The 22,500-nt window shown below is 37.4% G+C and overlaps 1 protein-coding gene across 2 annotated transcripts in view; it reads right to left on the bottom strand.

Annotated features, from left to right (window-relative positions):
- Nucleotides 1-141: 141 nt before the first annotated feature.
- The window catches only part of LOC135198776 (innexin unc-9-like), a 216,363-nt gene continuing 194,004 nt past the window's right edge, over nucleotides 142-22,500 (bottom strand). Inside the window, exons 3-4 of one of the 2 annotated variants that reach the window (XM_064226708.1) lie at nucleotides 6,015-8,210; nucleotides 142-3,072 (exon numbers count right to left, since the gene is read on the bottom strand). In XM_064226708.1, coding sequence (XP_064082778.1) covers nucleotides 3,003-3,072; nucleotides 6,015-7,444 — 1,500 coding nt within the window. In that variant the 5' untranslated portion in view covers nucleotides 7,445-8,210 and the 3' untranslated portion in view covers nucleotides 142-3,002. Of the gene's footprint in view, nucleotides 3,073-4,030; nucleotides 5,054-6,014; nucleotides 8,211-22,500 lie in introns of those variants that run through there. The other variant, XM_064226716.1, reaches the window with a different exon arrangement.

Raw genomic sequence — 22,500 nt, 5'->3', positions numbered from 1 at the left:
TCTCTCTCTCTCTCTCGTCTCTCTCCTCTCTCTCTCTCTCTCCTCTCATCTCATCTTCTCTCTCTCGTCTCTATATATATATATATATATATATATATATATATATATATATATATATATAGTATATGTGTATTGTATATACACACACACACACACACACACGAGTTGGTTTATGTGTATGCAATGATGCAAGAGTTTAGATGCGCTAGTGATCTTAGGTAAATGTGACCGATAGACAAACTGCATGAGATGTATTGGTAAGTACGTCTGTGTCAGGAACTCGCTTAAAGAGAAACTCGACAGTATTGTAATCAAAGTCGTAAGGAACAGGAAGGACACCAGCAGTCGAAAGGATATACTCACAGATCAAGACGTTTCTCTCTAAGCTATTCACCGAGAGAAGTTGAGAACAGATTGTCGAATTTTGTCATGATTTATTTATATATTAGCCCGTTTAACCGCTTTTCTCTTTACCTTCTTGCATGGCAGAGCTCTTACCAACAGAATAATGATTCGCTATAACTCTTTTCAGGAAATCGAATACATACGAGACATCGTCAGCTGAAAAATTATTTTAGTGATATTGGTTTTCGACCTAATGTAGATGAAGTAGCTCAATTTTTATCGATTATTTTTTCTTTCTGTTGTTGCATACTAGAGGAGTCCTTTATCCCGCTGTGTGCACTAACTCTGTCAGCAGATTCAAGAATATAAACGGTTTTGTCATTCATTCCTATATATAGGTTTGAGATGGGCACAGGGAGCGATGACTGGAGTCTTTTGAAAACCGCCAATTTCGTGTTTTGGATATTCATGGTCGCGTTGTAGTTGGGTAAAGCGCTTTGAAGCTCGAACAGTTTTTGGGGATATTTCCTAGATTGTGACCCCAAGGGTTCACGGGGGTCGAAATTTCGGACTAATATTTCTACGATATTTACAGTCTTTTGTGTATATTTATATTGACAGTAATCACCAACGGGCTTTCACTGAACACTCCGCAAAAGTGGACACATGCCTGGTTGAAACTCTTGGGCCCTACTATCTAGAAAAGATCAATTTTTAGTTATTCATTTATATAGTTATATATTCGCCTTTCTCTTTACCTTTTTTCATGGCAGAGCTTTTACCAACAGAATAATGATTTGCAATAACTCTTTTTTTCAGGAATTCGAATACACACAAGACATCATCAGCTGCAAAATCTTGGACCTTGTCAGTTTTCAGCTTTTAATTGTTCTGCAATAATCGCATTAACAGTCATATATCAAATGGTTTCATGGTTGACTTCATGCTCGTATTACTATAATTGCACCCATTAGGTTAATTTCCATAATCAAAATTATGTACAAACGCGACTAGGTTTCTAAATTCATTAAGTCGAAATGATTTTTATCTAAGAAAAGCATATATATTCTAAATAACATTAATTCTATCAAATGCGATAAAGTGCACTTAAAGGAAAAGAGGCCAAAATAACCTTCAATTTGATATAAACTCGTTATCAAACCAGAACTTAAATAGGTAACGATTGTTATTGCAAGGTTTTAGAGGCTCATTTTCTTATTTCATCATATCTTCACATCGTTTCATCACTTTGATATGCGACCACGTTTGTTGGTTGATCGTAAAAATATAAGAATTTACAGCAAGTTTATGTTGTAAGAATCTACCAGCGAGAGTGAGTGCATGATGGGCTCTTTAATACCTAACAGACACTTGATCGTAAAAACATAGGAATTTGCTGCAAGTTTATGTTGTAAGAATCTACCAGCGAGAGCGTGTGCATGGTATCAGCGGGCTCCTTAATACTAACTGACACTCGAACTGAATGGACGCTTGTACATGTAAAAGAATACTCATATGATATTTCGCATTTTTTCAGACAACGGAAACTTCAGACTATAAGCCTGTTATCGACGCTTTATGTTTTGTAAGGCATGTGAGTGAGCAGGAAACAGAGCTAGTCAAATGCAACCGTTGTGGAGAAGCAAGTGGTGAGCAGCAAACACTAATAGAAAGATCATATTTCAAAAGTAAATTTTAGAACTCATAGTATAGCAGTTAGTGCTGGTTTTTACAACGAAAGACAGACATTAGTTGCGTGTTACACGTGCATAAACAGAATTCTCGTTCCTCAAAAAGTTCTTCATGAAGTCTCTCAGATTCAAATGAGACTGTCCTTCGCGGAAGTCTCTTCTCCACCTTTTACTAATTTATTTTTTTTTTGCATTTGGAAAGAATCCTGCGAGTGTGAAGACTGCCTAACAGGAAACAAAAACTCCGGATACACTTAATCTTTAATTACTCGTCGTAAGGGGAAGTTAAATCTTAAGAACAGTAAGAAGAAAGGGGAGAAAAAAAGGGGGTTGGGGGATTGTGTACAGTTTCAACAGGGTTACTCACAAACTCATTAAGCTGTATCGCAACTGTCATTTTTGATACAAAAATAGTATTCAACGTAGTAGCATCAGAAAAGGTACTAGAATTCCTATGTAAAGGCTACAAGAAGAAGAAGAAAAAAATAACAGCAACAGCGACAACAACAACAGCAGCAGCGACAACAGCAGCAACAGCTTAGAAAAAGCTTCTCATGTTCTTTACAAAGATGTCATCAGCACCAATATTTGAAATTTGACTACGGTACGCTGGAGAGTTTACGGTTTCCTTTGGAAACTTGCAAATGATAAAAAACACTGCTTATCTTAACGCCTGTTCATTTCCACTTCGAAATGACAAATCATAATGGATTTTGCGAGGAACCCCTCCCCAAACATCGACATGAAGCTGCGTATAGTGTGAAAGCGTGCGCTAGTTCTGCTGATTAGCCCTCTGGTACATACAACCTAAAGCCTTATCTAATGTCTTCCCTCCCTCCCTCCGTCTAGTATTTACATTGAGATCATGTCTCCCCAACTCCTAAGATCTAATATATCTATGAATAGCCTAAGAAAGGGGCGCAGCAGCGTTGTACGCGAAACTGCAGTAGAAAAATGATACAGTCCTCATACGCACGATTCATAAGTTCCAGCTGAGTGGTTGGGGAGAAGTAAAGGCTCGTACTCCGAGTCGGATCTGCAAGAAGAATGTTGAGAAAAGACAATGTAGCTGCCAGCTCAGATCCTTAAAAAAAATTATATTTCTCATGTCAAGGAGACAATTCCAATTTTGAGGCCGATTCTCTGTTTGATTCCAGAGATCGCAATTTGAATAGATCTGAAGCTGATTGCTAGACCAATACAATTGAATCTTATTGAGTTCTATGTCAGAAATTCGTTGATAAAAATAATCTATGATTGATTGTGTGACCGTATGGTTCAGATAGGTCTATGTAAGAGATTTGTTGGAGTATGATGTTTGTGATTGATATTCTTAATGCAAATCCTCTCCAGCGACTAAAAAGGACAGCAGATCTTGCACTGATCTTCATTCTCCCTAGACCTGGGATGGAAGTAATGGCGTCCCTTAAGAAGAAATGGTCTTGGTCGTCAAGCAAAAGGAAAACTTGCAAGCGATGCGAGCCTAGGGAAACGGAATTTTTTTAACAAATAACAAAGCGAAATTGGCGAAAGCATTTGGCATTCCAGAAAGACAAATAAATCGTAAAGTAATCTCGAAGAAATATAAAAATGTACAGCCCAAAAGAAAAGCATCAAGCAGAAGGAAAAATGAAACTTAGGAAAAGTAAACATTCATCCTACCTTGCTGCCTAGTCAGTCACCTAGCAAGTTGCTCCACAATTTCGGGTAAAAACAGCTTTTCCAAAGAACAGAAATAATAAAGAAAGGGAAATACCAGGGGAATGTATCATTCCACCATCTTCAAACTTTTATTTAAATTCATTTGTCCTATTGCAAATGGTTGCTGTTGTAAAAAAAAATATGTCTGGACTGTAGAATCCTCCTTAAGTCTAGACCTATAAAAATGTACTTCAGTATCAGCTGTAGAATAAACACAGTGTCACTCGGCAATCGGATTTTAAGCCCTGTGTGAGAAGCGAAATTATCCGAGGATGAAAATAATACTAGCAGAAATTACTTTTAATATCTTTGATTAGTATCAACCACTTCTATAAATCAGTTTGCTTAATCATAAAAAGCGTTTTACACTACGTAATGTCAATTATTTTAAAAGGTAGATTAGTCCTTCAAGTAACTGTGACTTCTTCCTAATACTAGAACATACCTAAATGTAGTTTATGGCAGTCATAGGTTCATATTAGCGGATACAATTTTTTTTTTTTTTATTATTTTTGATTTTTTCTTTTATTATTTCTATGAGGCCATAAGCTAAAGCATTGCCATTGTTTCTGGTCCGTAAGTCCGATGTTCTGTTTATATATATAGTATATACACACAGCATTACAAAACTCTTATAATACAAACTAACAGTGAGATGGTATTATTTTTTCTAGCATTGTCATTAGGCACCTCATAACAAGATCCTTAATAGTAGTGAGTAGTTACATTGTGGGTAACCCATTCTAACACATCATCAATTAGCTACCCGGATCATCCCTGCAGTTGGATTGTTAAAGCAGTTGGTGGGCCCATTAATGAACTAGTTAAGTGAATGGGTCCCTTTGTTGGTTAACTAGTCCCTTAATGACATAGTCAAGTCCTCAGCTATAGTCGATTGAAACGATTACATTGATTGGAAATGGAAAATGGATCGTCTCGATTCTTTGTATGACCATCTGTAATAAACTATTTGTATGATCTGTTAGCAAATGGGAGAATAATCTGCTCCACCCTTCGCAAAAGTCTATGCTAATTTGCCTGTGATTTTCATAGGATTCATCATCATTGTTGCAATTGTCATTATCATCATGTTCATCGTTTCTCACCATAACATCTCCACTGGCTCTTCGGCAATTAACAACTAGTCATATCTAATACATTTGTAACCTTACAGCAAAAGGAAAAGAAACACTGCCGAAGTAGACCTATGTTACATGACTACTAAGTCACGACCGGCTCCGCAGCATCACAGATCCATGATGGACCTGCTTTCTTTCTTTGCAAAGCCTCCTCACACTCCAGGAGCGAATGACGACCTGGAAATCAACACAAATTTAGATCTTAGCTCTATGAAGCAAACAGCACAGCAGATATTTTTTCTTCTTTTCTTCGTCCAAAAAAGAATATGATCGCTAGAATTAAAAAAAAAAAAACGTTATCTATAAGAGGGGAAGGGAATCTAACTTCTCTAACAATGCTATCTCCATTCATTTATGAGCAACTAGATATTAAAGTATTCCTGAAGACTCATAAATGTTCGTGAACTGAAAATTATGTACAGATGTAGAAATGATCACCGAATGAAGAGTCTGTTACCTAAACCTTATCAACAATGACATAGAAAATCAAGTTCATTATTTTTAACTACAATAAACTGAATTGCATTAGCAGATTGGTACAAAGTCTAGTTTACATTATTTCACATTTCTAATATAATATGATAACAATGAATTCTGGTTCCTGGCTTAATGATACCGTAGCTAATACAGATTACTTGAGGCTTCTTTTGTAACATGGCACTAGAAAACTACAAGCAGAGCGCGTCTTACTCATGAACCGATTCGTTGGTCTTTGGTGGTCATGTGTTTGTGATTTTGCCAAAGCAGAGCGTTTGCAGTCACTATCAAACTCATAAAGCAAAATCTTTTGCACGAGAAGCATAGTCAATGTTTGTTTTGAGTTGCGTGTTATGTGACATTGATCATTTTTGGAAAGAGGATCGTGGATGCAGGAATACTTGGGTAGAAATGCAGAGCAGAATGGCGAAGCTGGAGACTTAAGTAGCAGGCAGTAGTAGTAGTAGTAGTAGTAGTAGTAGTAGTGGTAATAGTAGTGGTAAAAGTGGTGGTAGAAGTAGTATTTTTGAGGATGGGTGCAGCGGTATTTGGGATGGATGCCGTACATGCATCCATCTATCACTCACTAGGCACCATGTAATGTATGTGAGTGGCCTTGAGGCAACTCATGCTGCTCTAAAGATGTATCTGCTATTGTTACCTGATTTTGCCCCGTATTCTGGGATAGCTGGAATACCCTGGTGTGGCCATATCTTGGTGGCTCCACATATAACCTGGGTATGCCCCAGGAGTCCCCGGTAGAAAGTGCTTCCCATAGAATCCATACCCTCCTGTAGGGGTAGGGGTGACGGTAGAGGGCCCCTGCGGAGGAAAGGGCCCGCAAGCGAAGATCGGAGGCCGCTGGCTGAGAAATGCCTCCGGATCACCGCCGTCCTGTTGTGCCCTTTCCATTCCTTCGTAGAACTCCCACAGACGCTCTGTGAGAATGGTGAGGATGGTGCCTCCGTGATTCATCTCGATCAACCTAAGAACCAGACAGCCATCCCATCCAAGATACTGAATGGCCATCTTGCGGGCGTTGTTGTAGAGGTCTTCCTTGCCGACTCGCCTTGTCCGCCACAGGTAGTAATGTACAAAGGCGATGCGTGAGCAAGTGAAAGTTCGCCACACCCATATCAGAGCGCTGTAGATTGTCACTGGAAGCAAGATCGCGAAGAAGAACCAGATGAAGGAGAAGATTTTTTCATTAAAAAGATTTATAGGTAGGACGCACTGACATGTATAAGTGCGGAGTGATCCCTGCTGAGCTGCTAACACCTGGCACAGTGTCTGCAGGGGGAACCGTGGAGAAGTCCACCACTCCTTCTTATTGATGAGCTTCTCCACTACTTCTATACCATGGAAGAGATAACCTTTCCCTAAGAACACAGTCAACAGAAAATATTGCATAAGGATGTTGAACACATACATAATCTTAACAATCATGTATAAAATAAACAAAGATGATGAAGGATTCCCGCCACATGCCAGATTGCAATCAAACTTACAGACGGTTCCTGGACAACACTTTGAGACACCCATTAACGTGTTAAACTGGTCCAGGAACTCGGCTATAAGAGCGTCGCGGTCTGGGTGCCCGGGTGTGTACTGTGAGATCACAGAGACTTTTTTCAACAAACGACCAACCTTTATGCCTGAATTTTTGGCTGTGCTGTTCCATATTGCAAAGGGGACGTAAAATAACCCAGCCTCAACCAGGAGGATTATGGGGGCCCACTGATAATAATTAACTTTGATACGCTCTCCGCGAATAGCCGACGAAGAGCCTTCTTCATCAAATGAGACTGAGTGAACCCGAGTCACTTGATCCCTAGCTGATTCATCAGTAGGTATGATATAATATGTACTCGCCGTCCAGCAGTACGAATTGACATACCTCGCTTGAGGTTCTGTGAAGTAGGTGGGTGTAAAGCACTCAATGGGGTCCCCTGCAAACTGTTTCGTTACTAAGGGGAGGGACAAACAGATTAGAATTAAGATCGTGTACTTACGATTGAGTTTGTCTACCCCATCATCAATCGGGACATTACCACCAATGAGATAGTTGCTGAAGTGTAACAAGAAAGACATGACGAACGCGTGATGGGAAAGTGTTTTAGATGACACTGATGATCAGACTGGCACATATATCGGTTGGTAGTATGTTGAATGTCAAAACGCAAGATATAAACTGAATTTAAAGAAATTAGGAGAATTTAAAAAGGGGGTTCAAACAAAATTTCACAATAAAATGAAACAAATCACTCAGAATGCTAGATGTCTAAAATTTTCCAATGAAAGCACTATTTTCCATGGAGACAATCTACTACTTATGAGCACGCTATGAATTATTTAAAAACTGGTTAGTTTAATCTTATTTCAGTTACTAGACACCTAGAAATATAACAAGACCCAAAGTAGTGCACAATTACTTCACTCGAAATCTAATTTTTTGTTTAATGGACTGTTTAGAGCACTCCACAAGTTAGGTTTTAGAGAATTAAATCACTTTGTTTATCTTTCTGATTCACAATTATTTCCTATAATTCAGATCAATCTATTTTTTCGAACACATCTTCAAGTCTCCGTGTTACAGAGTTCTGAATGTAAAATTATATAACGGATTTCTACAGTAGTTTTAACGTTGATGTCCTTTATGATAAAGTCAAGTTTCTTGTAAAATGTACGAAGATAAGCGCTATGTATTCAATGATACAAAAGTTTAAACTCTTTCCTATCTTCCTGTCTTATCCAGTAAGACTGCTGCGGCTGCTTTTAGAGGATGAAGCTCTTGGAAGCCTGTCTTGGCAACACTGAAGCAGGAGTCCAGGAGTCAACTCTCGGCGACAGTCGACACCTGGAAGAAGAAGAATCGAATGAGGTGGTTGAACATCCTATAACAGAAGTCCCCCACATTCTTGGAGGAGAATGACACCACGGGTTTAATAAACAAAAAGAAATCTTTGTAGTACTTCAACGGAAAAGAAAAAGATGAGTTTTAAAATTAAGACATTTAAAATGCTCCATTGATAATTAGATTATGGTTTTATGAGAAAATGAGGCTATTTCTCAGTAGAAAATCTCGAAAGGCATTGATACGAATGAAATTATAGCCTAGTGATGAAAATATTAGAAATACCTCGAGGTAAATTATAGGGTTCTATAAAAAGAAACCCAAGGAATGTTTTATTGACGAAATAAGTCTTTTTCCGAGAAACGTGTAAAATATTTATAGAAAAGAAAAAATGGTTTTATAGAAGGAACAATTTTAGGAAATTATGATTATGCTTTTTAATAGAATCTTTATAATAGTTTATAAAAAAAAATCAAATGATGCTTTCAAACCATAATTCTACAGACTACCCTACGTGATTGAACTGGGATTAAACATCCTAAGTATTTAAAATTTCAGGAAAACGACACAACGACATGGTAAAATGATTCATAAGAATGATTAAAAGTACAATAACGTAAATTGCTGGTATTGATACAATTGCTGACGCCATCTTGTCTGAAGAAAAATCAATTAGTTTTAAAACAGCTTTCAAAGTAATTCACAGGGGAAAATACAACGATATTTATAAAATTGGCAAGAGGTTGAGGATTCTTTCGGAGAATGAATTGGTAGGATTAAAACAGATATAATTAGAAACTTTCAACATAGTAGATAATATTTTTGTGACCAAAACCTTATGAATACCTTATAAACAAGAATCATTTGAGGAAGATGAAATATTACCTATAAAAATTTATAAACGATCAGAAATAACTGGCTTACAAACACACACACACACATATTATATATAATTATATATATATATATTATATATAATTATATTATATACATATATAGTTTTATGACTTATAAACGTATGGCATTTATATTCACAAATAACTGCTAAATGTCAAATCCACCTTACCTTGGGACTAACTTGCACTTAAAGGGAATTACATAATTACGATGGGTGCATCTGCCCTGGCTAGGGCAGATACCCTTATCACTCGTAATGTACTCTTGGCATAAGTTTTACATCACATATATATATATATATATATATATATATATATATATATATATACAATATATACACTATACGCATATATAAACAAATCAATTACAAATTTATACATATATGTGTAATCACACACACATATACATATATATATCTATATATATATATATAATATATATATATATATATATATATATAAATGCAGATATAGCGACATGTATACACACATATGTATATATATATATATATATATATATATAATATATACACAATATATATACACATATACGCACATATAAACAAAATCAAATTACAAATTTACATATATATGTAATCACACACACACACACATCCACACACACACACACACACACACAAATATATATATATATATATATATACATATATATATATATATATATATATATATATATATATATATATATATATATATATATATATCTATAAATGCAGATATAGCTACATGTATACATACATATGTATATATATATATATTATATATATATATATATATATATATATTATATATATATATGTGTGTGTGTGTGTGTGTGTGTGTGAGCGTGTGTGTGTGTGTACACTCAGATTCATTCTCATTACCAGCAATCATAGTTATCGCGCACCGACTTCCTTTGCGGTAATAACATTACGTGTCACTGCACGTGTCGCCTATCAACATTTGCCTCATCAAGCGTTGGGAAGGACACTCTCTGCTGAACAGAGAGAGAGAATCACCCACCACGTATTCGTGTGTGTGTGTGAAAAGCGCTCCTTCTGTCGTCGGAGGGAGAAAAGGCGAAGGGTTTCTCTCGTCTTATAAGGCAAACACTGCCTAAGGTTTCTTCTCCCCTCCCCCCCCCCCCCCCCCCTCCCCCCCCCCCCCTCTCTCTCTCCTTCCCTCGTCTGACCGGAAATTCGCGTTATGGTCTCGCTCTCGTGTTATCTGTCTGTTTGTCTGTGTCTTTCTGGAATCTGATGCAAGAATTTGACTGTAAGAATTCTCTGTACGTCTGTCTATCGAAAATGCAACGCTACGAGATTGATATGAGAAAAAGAGGGAGGTTTGATTTTATATTGTTTGATTTTACATGAAGCTGCACTAAGGGTAGGATTTAGATAAAAAGAGAAGTTACCAAGTTTAAGGGAAATGTGTTTAACCAAATGCTATCAATACTTTACAGGAAATATCTCAGTTTTCGTTGGTTGTATCCTGCAATTCCCACCAGCAACTTACCATCACGTGAGGTCTTCCAATGTGCAAGAGCATTAGTCAGTTCTAATGTATACAAACAATCAACCAGGAAAAACTGTACAATTATCATCAAGTATAATGTATCAGTGCAGCTTCCATTAGTCATAACGAGTGGAGAGAAAAACGGAAAGATATCGTTTAACGAAAGAAAATAATTGGTTACAAGTCTATCTAAATTATTCACAGAGAAAAGGTAATCGCCAATAAATTTCGCATTCTGTAAACAAAACGCAAAAAGGGGAGATAGAGAATGAAAAAAAGAGGATAATGGATGCGTGATCATATTCGCATCTGGATGGCGCTGGTTATGTCTGATAATTACGAAAATGAATCAACGAGATGAATCTGCGACGTCAGTTTTCGTAAAAAAATTGGCCGAAGGACTCCAGAGCTCTGCTAGGTAATTAGGCGTGTTGGGGACGCCGAAGCAGAGAGAGGAAAGAAGAATAGATGCTTTAGGGAGAATGATACCCGCCTAAGCTCTTTTACTGATGTAATGTCCATAGGTTTCTATATCTTATTTCAACGAACGAGCCAAGTTTTAAGGTCAAGGTGTTTTAACCATTACCAAAAACTTAGCTATTCATGACTGATAATCTTCATAACAGAGAGGAAAATTGTATATTCATCTTTTACAATCAGCTCAGTATTGCCAATATACAAACATTGCCATATAGTATTTATAATATCAGATTTGTTCCTTCCTTAGTTTCATTGTGTAGCCATCCATTTCGAGTATAGGTTTTCAACTGGACTTTCACTGTGACCAAGTTTATTAATTCTATATTTACTGTTATTATTTTTCGCTTTACTTCGCTGGAAATTCCCAAATTACTGCAGCCAGTTTTGTCTCCATAGATATTCACATACACGTGTGGATGCAAAATTCATTTCTAGTCTCTTATACTTATGATTACTTTCAGGTTTTCTACTTATAATTAGATTACCCTCAAATAGCAAATTATTTTGAAGGACGGAATAACTGGAGTGACTCTCTCTCTCTCTCTCTCTCTGCGGTAGATCACCTGTAACCAATATGATCTTGCATTCTTTTTAAAAAAAAAATATTTATCTTATTATTTCAGTAAAAGCTCATTTTAGAAGATTTTAAAGCACCTTCACGCAAATATATATATATATATATATATATATTATATATATATGTATATAATATATATATATATAAAATATATGTATATATAATATATATACATATATTATATATAATATATATATATATATATATATATATATATATATATAAGTATATGTGTGTGTGTGTGTGTGGCATACAGCTATACAAATAGTTGCGAGGGATAAAAGTTTACATGATTTTGATAAAGGTTCTGTATCATAAACAGTACACGAACTGCGCATTCTACACCGAATGAATAAGAGCCATTTGCGGTAACATGGAAATTACCCATGAGAGAAATTTCCGAAATAGCCAAAGAAATTTTCAGGAAGTCCAGAAATGAATCCAATAAATCCTGCGAGAGGAATCTCAAAGGACTTCATTTCTTTCACTCGGCGCCTTCTTTAGAAACCAAGTCTTCACTCAGAAGCCCCTTTGATATAATTCATTTAGATGAAATTCCAAATTAGGTTTCCCATGAGCGAAAGCGGCCTGCTTCGGATAGCACGATAATCCCATTAACCCATCCATTAAAGCATCCCGGGCTTTCCTTCAATTCTGGATCATGTTTTGGGGCCGAGGGGACGTTGACCGTTACCGGAGGTGAAAATACGAACCCCCCTCTCTCTCTCTCTCCGGCTGCACTTTCTACAGCCTGTGATAGATATTCCCTTTAGTTATGATTGCAACCTTCCATTGATATTTGGTTATCGATATCGTCCCTTTAAGGTCTAAAGTGCAAAGCGGAACCTACACATGAAGGGGGGTCGTTGGTTGTCATGTTGCTCTATTCTTTCACGATCCTTTCGTCTGATCCCTTTTACTTATCTTTAAAAAAGTAAAAAAATGCGTTCTGTAAGGGGTACAATGCTGTATGAGTCGCGGATCCATGAATGAGCCACGGCACGGTGGTGACCTGGCCTATAAAGTTGCCAGACGCACGAATCATGCTAATTTTAACCTTAAATACAATAGAGGGCTGCAATTTGGTATGTTTGATGATTAGAGGGTGGAAGATCAACATACCAATTTGAAGACCTCTGGGCTCAGTAGTTTATAAGATCTGAAAGCAAAAAAAAAAAAAAAAAAAAAAAAAAAATGCGGACAGAAGAAGTGCCAACGGATGGACAAAAGTCATCTCAATAATTTTCTTTTACAGAAAATTAAAAACTCGTGCCAAACTAAAGAAAGAGGTTAGGATAAACGGATAAAAAACTGTAATGGAGCATCCAAACAATGTGCTCTAATGAAACAGAAAAAATAAAATCAGGTTACAAAAACTACCGATGGCCCTTGAAGGTATCGATAAAACCGGAATAATCTGACTTGGAACCGGTTTCTTCTCAGAAACTCATCAACTCCTCCCTTCTTCCCTCCCTCCCTCCCTCCAGGCGCTCTGGTGATTATTCTTATATAATAATATGTATATTTTCAGGTTCCATTATCTAGTTTAATTTGGTAAGGCGTCGCCGAGGACAAACAATAAATTAGTTAAAGCTATATTAGGATAAACCTGCATTGTTTTGCTCGTAATTTTGCGTTTATATATATATATATATATTATATATATATATATATATATAGACACACACACATACATATATATATATGCATAGGCATAATGTTAGTTTTATCAACGCGCATATATGGATAAAAATATCGACGCAAGCAGGCCTAGTTGCTCGTTTATGAGTTCTATTAAACAGTCTGAAGGAGCATCCATCCCCTTGTCCAGAATGTACTCAAGACATACAATTTATATATATATATATATATATATATATATATATATATATATATATATATATATGTGTGTGTGTGTGTGTGTGTGTGTGTGTGTGCGTGTGTGTGTGTGTGTGTGTAAAAACGACTGAGACAGCAAGGATGGATTTTGTTCTTTCGTCTTATTTACTGTGATTATAGGTTTTCCGCACAAAATTCAGCGGGATTACTCTTCTAGTTTTATTTGAAATCGGCTATGTTCTCCGATAACAAAGTTATAAGAATGATTTAGTGATAAAGATTTCCTTGCAATTTCAGGAAGCGACAGGAGTGTGGTCTGTGTCAAGACGTAAGAAGAAATATCTGAATTGCGCAAAGGTCGAATTTCAACTCTCCCGCGCATGACGTCACACACTGCTCTCATCGGCTGGATGAGGTAACGGCTAGGCGGGAGTTTTCACGAATTTGTGACAATTCTTGAGATTTTTGGTATTGAGTAAGTTAATGTCACTGTGATATGTGCTGCTTATGGATGCTGTAACACAGGGTAATATTTTAGTTTCAACCATTATGGGAAATCTATTATATTGATATTTTTCCCGAGTAAAGCACGTGATAACAAAACACTTCTTCTCAATACATTATTGTCGCTAATGCATACTTACAGAGAAAAAAAAAGATTAAGTTTTTACCTCGAATTTTTCCTAAGTCGGGAGAGGTGTTTCCTCTACGGTAATGTTTACTTTTAATGAGCCCTCTAACTTACTTTCTTACGCAAACAAAAGCAGTTCCAGTTACTCATTATTGGCTGAGAGGTGTGACATCGTTATGACGTCATGGGTTTCATAACCAATTACGAATGACTTGAGTCGAAAACTAAGTTTCACTAGCATTTCAGCGGAGTAATACAGTTACCTGTCTAGTGTCCACTGGTATCCTTGTTTGACTGAATACTCGAATAATGAAGCAAAAAACGGCATTTTGTCTTCCTGTACCTATGGCAGAGGTAGTGGCTGGCCCTTCTGGCATTAATTTTGACAGACCTTCGATTTCCTACCGATTGTTTGCAGTGCAATGTGGTCGTCGGGTACCTGGCCACTTCCTACTTTAAGTTGCATGTCAGGGAACCTTGCAACAACTTCACGTTTTCCCTCAAAGCACCAGCACATTTTTATCAACCAACAGTTTAAGGTAAGCTTCATTAATTTATAGAGTATATTATAATGGTGGTAGTATAACGATGTATACAGCAGTACCATCACTTTGGATTTGGTTTGATGGATGTTAGGTAGTGGCCTTAAGGGGGGGTCGCAGGGGGGCGGAGCCCCCCGCTAGGCCTAGGTAGGGGTACAGGGCCCTAGGTAAGGTTAGGTGGTTGTATTAGGTTCGGTAGTGCCCCGAAAATCACTGTGGCCTTAAGGGGGGGTCGCAGGGGGGCGGAGCCCCCCGCTAGGCCTAGTAGGGGTACAGGGCCCTAGGTAAGGTTAGGTGGTTGTATTAGGTTCGGTAGTGCCCCGAAAATCACTGTGGCCTTAAGGGGGGGTCGCAGGGGGGCGGAGCCCCCCTGCTAGGCCTAGGTAGGGGTACAGGGCCCTAGGTAAGGTTAGGTGGTTGTATTAGGTTCGGTAGTGCCCCGAAAATCACTGTGGCCTTAAGGGGGGGTCGCAGGGGGGCGGAGCCCCCCCGCTAGGCCTAGGTAGGGGTACAGGGCCCCTAGGTTAGGTTAGGTGGGTTTGTTAGGTTCTGTGGTGCCCTGAAAATTACTGTGGCTTTAAGGGGGGGGTCGCTGGGGGGCCCTACCCCCCTCCCCCCGGTAGGCCTAGTTAGGGGTATGGGGGAGGGGTGCTGGAACATTAATTATTCATTTATTGCAAATATCATTCAATGCCCCAACACCCTCCCCCCCCCCTTCCCCTTACCCAAAACCCCGGTTCCCAAAGGGTGTCCCCCATAATTGTGGGATGAACTAGGGTATACATAGTAAATCTCTAAATCGGTTGGTTTGCAGTCAAAATAAACGTTAAATTCATTGAAACCACACTATTTCTGATGCAACAAATATATTTTTATTGCATTTTTCCAAATTTGGCTGAAACTAAAAATTTACCTAACACAGAAATGGACAATATTGGAGGTGAAAAGGCTAGATTGCACCGTTTCCCTCAAGATCCCGAAATGTATAGGAAGTCGTTGGACATCTACAGAAGTGGTCATATCAACACCAAAAACGCAAGTGTGTATTCGGTTCATCTTCAAGAAAGCGATCATGCAAGAAACCCCAGGCATGAATTGCTCAACTAATGCACTGCAAATGCAAGAAAATTGAAGGATGATGCCATACCGAACAAACGTTGACCTCTGCATGGTAGTGCCACTCTTGACTCAGGTATTTAATATCTTGATTCTGATTCGGTTGAGTCTACCTGTTACATTTAAAATTGTGAATAAATATATAAACTATAGGCTATTATGAATACTTCTATCAACTAAAATGCATAGATATATCTTCCGTTCAATTCCTCATGCAAGGAAACCATATTTGACTCGTTAAGAGTGATAAGTTTGAAATGATGCCTAGACCTATGTGTAGTTAAGCGTAATTGCCAAGGGGATAGACTCGTCAACCCAAGAGAAACACGAATATTCTATTGAAAATTTTTTTATGTGCATGATATGAGCTTACTATTTGTCGGGCAAATTAATGGGACAGTTATTTGAGAGAGAGAGAGAGAGAGAGAGACTGTGAGGAGAGCGTTTTGCATAACTGAATGAACCATATGTTTATTAATGCAAATTAACAATGTTCAGTGGTTATGACTGACAAAACTGGAGTTAGGCCTAGACCTATGTTTGCCGAGACTAACTGTAGAGAAAATGCTAGTCAACACGAAAATGAGGGAGAGGGCAAAATGTTATTAGAATTGTTTACGTCTGTATGAAGTAGCCAGTTATTGTTTGGTTGAGGAAAGGGAACATTAGGAAGAGAGAGAGAGAGAGAGAGAGAGAGAGAGAGAGAGAGAGAGAGAAAGAGTGAGTTTCTTGCATATGGATAAGCCTACTTTCATTGGGGGTTGGGGGGGGGGGGCGGAGTTTAGGAAGATGAAAATGAAAGTTAATATAAATACATATATATACATATACATATAGAGGAAGTTTACTCCTATTTTTTTCATTCATATGAATAGGCCTTTTTTCAATATTTATAATAAGGAATGTCAAAATAATAAAACACACGTGTATATATATATATATAATATATATATATATATATATATATATATATATATATATATATATATAACCAATCTATATATCTCATGAAAGTCTCCTACCTGTTATCGATGAGATTAAGAATGAGAGAGAGAACCAGAATCTGTGATAGAAAATGAGTCTTTAAGTTATTTGGGAGGATTCACCATAGCACATAAATTTAAGAATAAGATTCCATCTTTAAGTTCAGCTGATATAGATGGAACAAGATCTGCAACATATGGAAGAGTTATTCAAAACATCCATAATATCCAGTCTACTCCATATTTTCGAAAAAAAATGTTGATTTACCGGAGGATGTAATTGTTTTGTTTTTTTCTCGAGATGTTGAATTTATTTTAGGATGAAAATATCCAACTCTTAAGGGAAATAAGCATTGCATAGTACAGGTACTAGAAAAATAAGAAAATTGTTCAGTCACTTTTGATAAACATTTGATAGAATTAAGGCAGTAATAAATGAGTTTTAGATGAAATAAATAATATTTTTTATTCTCTCAAATGTTCAGTTTGTATCTTATATGTAAGTTTATAAAGAAATAATTCTAATATTAACAAAAACAATGCTATGAAATCAAAGAGCCGCTAGCAAGTCGTATAAACGTTCGCTCCCATGTGACGTCATTGAGCACAGCCGTCCTCCAGGCATCCTGCGCGGTAACTTACACATTTCTTACAACTTGCATCTTGTTCTGTGTTTTGTTGAGAATTCGCGGAGCAAACATGTGCACGTTGCCTCGAATGGAAGTTTACTAGCGCAACTTGTAAGTGATATTGAATACCGCAATATTTTTTGAAAGAGAGCCACAAGTAAAATGAAAGGGGAAAAATCTGGAACGAGATTCGCTGGAATTTACCAGTTCTCTTAGATAAGTACGGAAGGCCATATAGCTTTCTGTTCAGTTCGAAGTCATGGCCATATCTTATAAAGGCCACTTTTCATCTGCTGTTTCCTTAAGAAGACATTATACCCTTGCCTTACCGAGAGAAGAATTTGAATTGTGCATATATTCACCCTCTGTGCAGAACTTGTTTGAAGATCCGAACAACTGGTGTTCGTCAATCAATCGTCACCATTCCCTTTCACTCGGAGAGCAAACTGATTGATTGATTTAGAAGCAACTGCCATCGTCACACTCTGAGGGGCGAGGGGCCTTAACGGCTCTGGGGAAGAACCACTTCACCATATTCTCGTCCAGCCCTCGCTCGGAGTGGGTCCTTGACGGCCCTCGTCAGGGTCTTAAGGTTTTTAAAAGTCCCAGATTTAGTACCGTCAGCTTCTTCAGCGCCCTCCTACGCCACATACAATTGCGTCCTTTGTCCCGCCTCCTCCTCCTCCTCACTTAACCCCACCCTCCCTCCTCCCCTTTGCCCCTGACCTTGCTCACTGAAGGTCTGTCCACGGATTTCGAATGATCGATCACCGCAAGGGCGTGAGTCCTGTCTTTGTTTATGACCAGCCTGACTTGCTTCTCAGAGGAAGGGCCATTCTTTTGTTTATTTACCTTTCATCTTAACCAGTAAATCGGGAATAACAATATCAGAATAAAATACATCAATAATAAGAGGATTTGGAATATCAAATTTGATAGAACTTCCTCAAATGTTTGTTCTACAAATTAAGATAAAAGCATTCTGCTGAATGTTAAAACCGGGATCAGTGTTCCAAACTTGACAAAATTATGAAATAAGAATATTTCATCATGATAGGAAATCTCTAAATATATTGAAAGACTGTTTCGGTGTACGGATTTTTTTTTTTTTGGGTAGTGAAAGAAATAATAGAGTAGAAGTATTATTTAAAAGTGAATATTGCTCGTTGGAGTGTGTCCGTCTTCAAAATGGTAAGATTTGATAAACAGGGACCTTGTGATCACAGTAAAGGTTTACCATACAAAACTAGAGACACAGTACTTCCAGACGATCTGTTTTAGCACCGTAGACTAAAAACGATAAAAAAAGGCTAGTTGCGAACTTTGCTTCCTAGAACTTTATTATTATATATATATATATATATATATATATATATATATATATATATATATATATATATATATATATATAATTCGAAACATGAACCGTAATCATATGGAACAAGCTTACAAGAGCCATTGACTTAAAGAGTGTGTGTGTTCATTTGAGAAAAATAGCAGAAAGTAATAGGAAATACAGAAAGAAGAGATCTCTTATTAGAAATAAGAAATTAATCAAGAAACAGATACAAATGTAATTATATTAATGCGTTGCAACTTCGCTTGAACTTTTGAAGTTCCAATTGAGGGAACACCCTTCATGAAACTGTTCCACAGTCCAACAGTGTGAGGAATAAAGGACTCTCTGAACTGAGAAGTTCGACAGCGCGGCTAAACATTGACTGCGTATTGGTGTTGCCGTTGAGCGGATCTGGTTGCTCTCGGCCGGAGGAGAAGATTCAGCGGTTAATTGTGAATATGACAGACCTCTGTTAAAATAACACCTATGAAAAGTGATAAACAAGACACCATCTGCCGATGGTCCAAGTCTTAAAACAATAAGGGTTGTGTATGTACGATTTACGGATGAATGATGTTTATCTACTTGGGCACTGCTTCTTCAGCTTATTACTTAGTAACAAATGTCTGCTATTCTCAATGGAATTCATCGCTATCACGCCACTGCAACCCCCGCTGAAATATTAGCATCAAATAAACGCCCTTTCCAAGGAACCTCGTAAGAGGGAAAAACCCTTAATTCGCGTATTGTTCGGTTCTTGCCACCCTTGAAAAGACGAGGCTCCGTCTGCCCTGAAACGACACATACATTATTGGCCTCATTGGCTGAGCCGTATTCCAGAGGTGGACGTGTGAGAAGGATGCTTCGGAATTTGGGGGGCTGAGGGGTGGGAACAGGGTGGGGGGTGCCGGTGGCTAGTTCCCTTCTGCACAAAACTTATTGCCTCATTCGTCTAGTTAAAGCTTCGATTCACGGGGGTAATTCCGCTGCGCTGTGTTCGCTTACCTTTATGCGTATCTCTGGGCATCCACGCAGTAGAAACTTATTGTTTCAAATGAGAAATGTTCGAGAGAGAATGGTTGCTTGAGAGAGAGAGAGAGACAATGTAGGAGCTTCTTATTTATATAAGAAGAGTTCGTGGAAGTTTGCTTTAAGATATAGACGTTGCACTTAGGGTATTGTGTAAGAATTCTGCCGTGGCAAATTTTCATCGTCTTTTGTATATTTCTCAAATTGGATCACGTGAAAAGATGGAAAAATAACAGTGACGTCATCACTTAAGTCTTTAATTCGTATTGTTTGATATTACGGATTGGGGTATTTCGTTGACAGTTTTGATGTATTTATGGTCATGTATGCGTGCAGTTTTGCTAATAAATATGTACAAAGTTACTTCCTGATTTAGATATGAGTAGTTGCTATCATTTTACCTATGTTAGTGTCTTTAAAACAGCTGGAAATATTAGCGTTGATATAGTATTTTCAATCGAAGATCATAAGAAATTCATAACGTCTTTTACCAAGTAATTTGTAAAGCTTTTTTAAAATAAATTAATGTGGTGTTGTAGTGACTGTGGTCATGGACCCTAGCACTTCTTTTAATGACCGCAGTTTCTGTAAACATGGAGTGCCCATTTGCCATGCATCTTTTAAAAAGGTACCTGGTATGGTTCATAAAAGGCCCTCTGACGCACGTGAGAAAGAACATTAAAAAAGATGTTCTTTTCAGGTAGTAGGCAACTTCAGTGATACTGCAACTATCAAACCATAACATTTTAATGTTGACCTTGGCTTCCTGAGCATTGTACTTCTTTCAGTCTTCCTCATTCCTTGTAAACACATAACACATTACGTTTTCTTATCTCCCTTACCGTTTTTGTGGAAGAATCATCCTTCGTTGTTTTAAGAAGCAAAGAATGACAAATATTTTTCCGATGTTTACATTCTGCTTTCGCTTCATGCAGTTTCAGCTACCTTTGATGTATTTCAGGAAATCATTCTCAACTTTCCCTTCGTCATTGTTTTGTTATTCCGATGTCGTTAGAGAAAGCAATCGAAATGGAGACCTTTTGGGTTCTTCTGTTTATCTTAATGCCTTATCTACGAACGAAATGACAGTATAGTTAGTAATACTCCGACGAAGAGGATCTGGTAGCTTCAAGCCAAAATCTTTGTCGACGGAAGTTGACTCAGATACATTTGGTAATTATAATCCGGAGAGAGAGCCGCCTGTTTCCAGACATGAAAAAAGTACGGTATGAAACACTTCAGACTCGTATCCTTCTGTCTGGCTCAGGCTCATAGGAAGGCGCTCTTACACGTTTTATATAACTTCATTCTTTTATGCTCGACCTTACAGTGGCAGAGTTCTTGAATTGGTTCTCGATCATTAAAAATGAGGCGCCGAGTGGCTGCATTCTGATTGTGCAACAGAGCGCGGAAAAAGTCATCATCATCATCTCGTTACAAGTGGCAGACCTGGCTCACTAAGATAGATAGATAGAGAGGGAATATTTCCGAAGACGGCTGCTCATTATTTACTAGACTGAAAAGAAATTACTAATTAATTCGGCTCACTATTTCAAATTGCCATACCTTCATACACAAAAATATGTATATGTATGTATATTATGTACATATATATATATATATATATATATGTAATTATGTAATATATATATATATATATATTATGATATATCTATAATATATATATATATAATATATATATAGGGTTCACCGACTTTAGAGCGCAAGACATTTGAGCGCAGTCACATTTGGGCGCCGACATTTGAGCGCCGTATTTTCAAAATAGGTATGAAAGGACAAACTAAGAACTTCAGAGACAAAATGTTTAGAAATATATATCTATATATATATATGATATATATATATATATACACATATATATATATATATATATATATATATATATATATATATATATATATATATATATATATATATATATCCGTTTAGGAAAACCAAACAACGCTGTTTATTTATTGTTTGACTATTACAATCGTTTGGTTATTATCGTTAAAATCAGTTCGTTGTATTTTTCAAATTCTGTGGGTATAGGAATAGTCAACAACGCTGTTTATTTGTTGTTTGACTATTATAATTGTTTGGTTATTATCGTTAAAACCAGTCGTTACATTCAACAAAGCCTTCTAAAAGGAAAATTAGTTTTGATTTATTTCGGTTCAGAGAACCCACGAGATGAAGAAAATACATCGTCCAAAGGAAAACAAAATATATTATACGAGGGGCATTTTACTGACTCGACAGAGTGCTTAAGAGTGGCAAAAGATCATGGCATTGTGTACATGAAAAGTGCAAAGGAAGGATACATGTTTTTGGAGATGAACGCACATTTTGCCAGTGAGTACGATCATGTACCAGATCCTGCAAAGTCGGCGGCTATAGCTTATCAATGGTGCGGCATCGCGGAACGGCAGCAGCATCAAATGATCCACCAATTAAGGCGAATCATTCAGGAGACCCAAATTAATTTGCATCCTGAAGTAGTCGCTGCTGTTCTTCCTAAGTTTCATTCCCTTCAGCGGACAGTACAACGACAACGGAAGTGCAAGGGATTACCTATCCCGGCTCCAAGTAACATAGGGGAAATAGATATACCACAAGAACTTGCTTACACGCATGCTGGTGAAAATTTTCTTGCAATATGACTCCGGCAGTGATGACCCGGATCGTATATATTTGCCACTCCTGATAATTTG

Source organism: Macrobrachium nipponense, chromosome 23 (genome assembly GCF_015104395.2).
Source record: "Macrobrachium nipponense isolate FS-2020 chromosome 23, ASM1510439v2, whole genome shotgun sequence".
Lineage (NCBI taxonomy): Eukaryota > Metazoa > Arthropoda > Malacostraca > Decapoda > Palaemonidae > Macrobrachium > Macrobrachium nipponense.
This window is presented reverse-complemented; position numbering and strand designations above follow the sequence as displayed.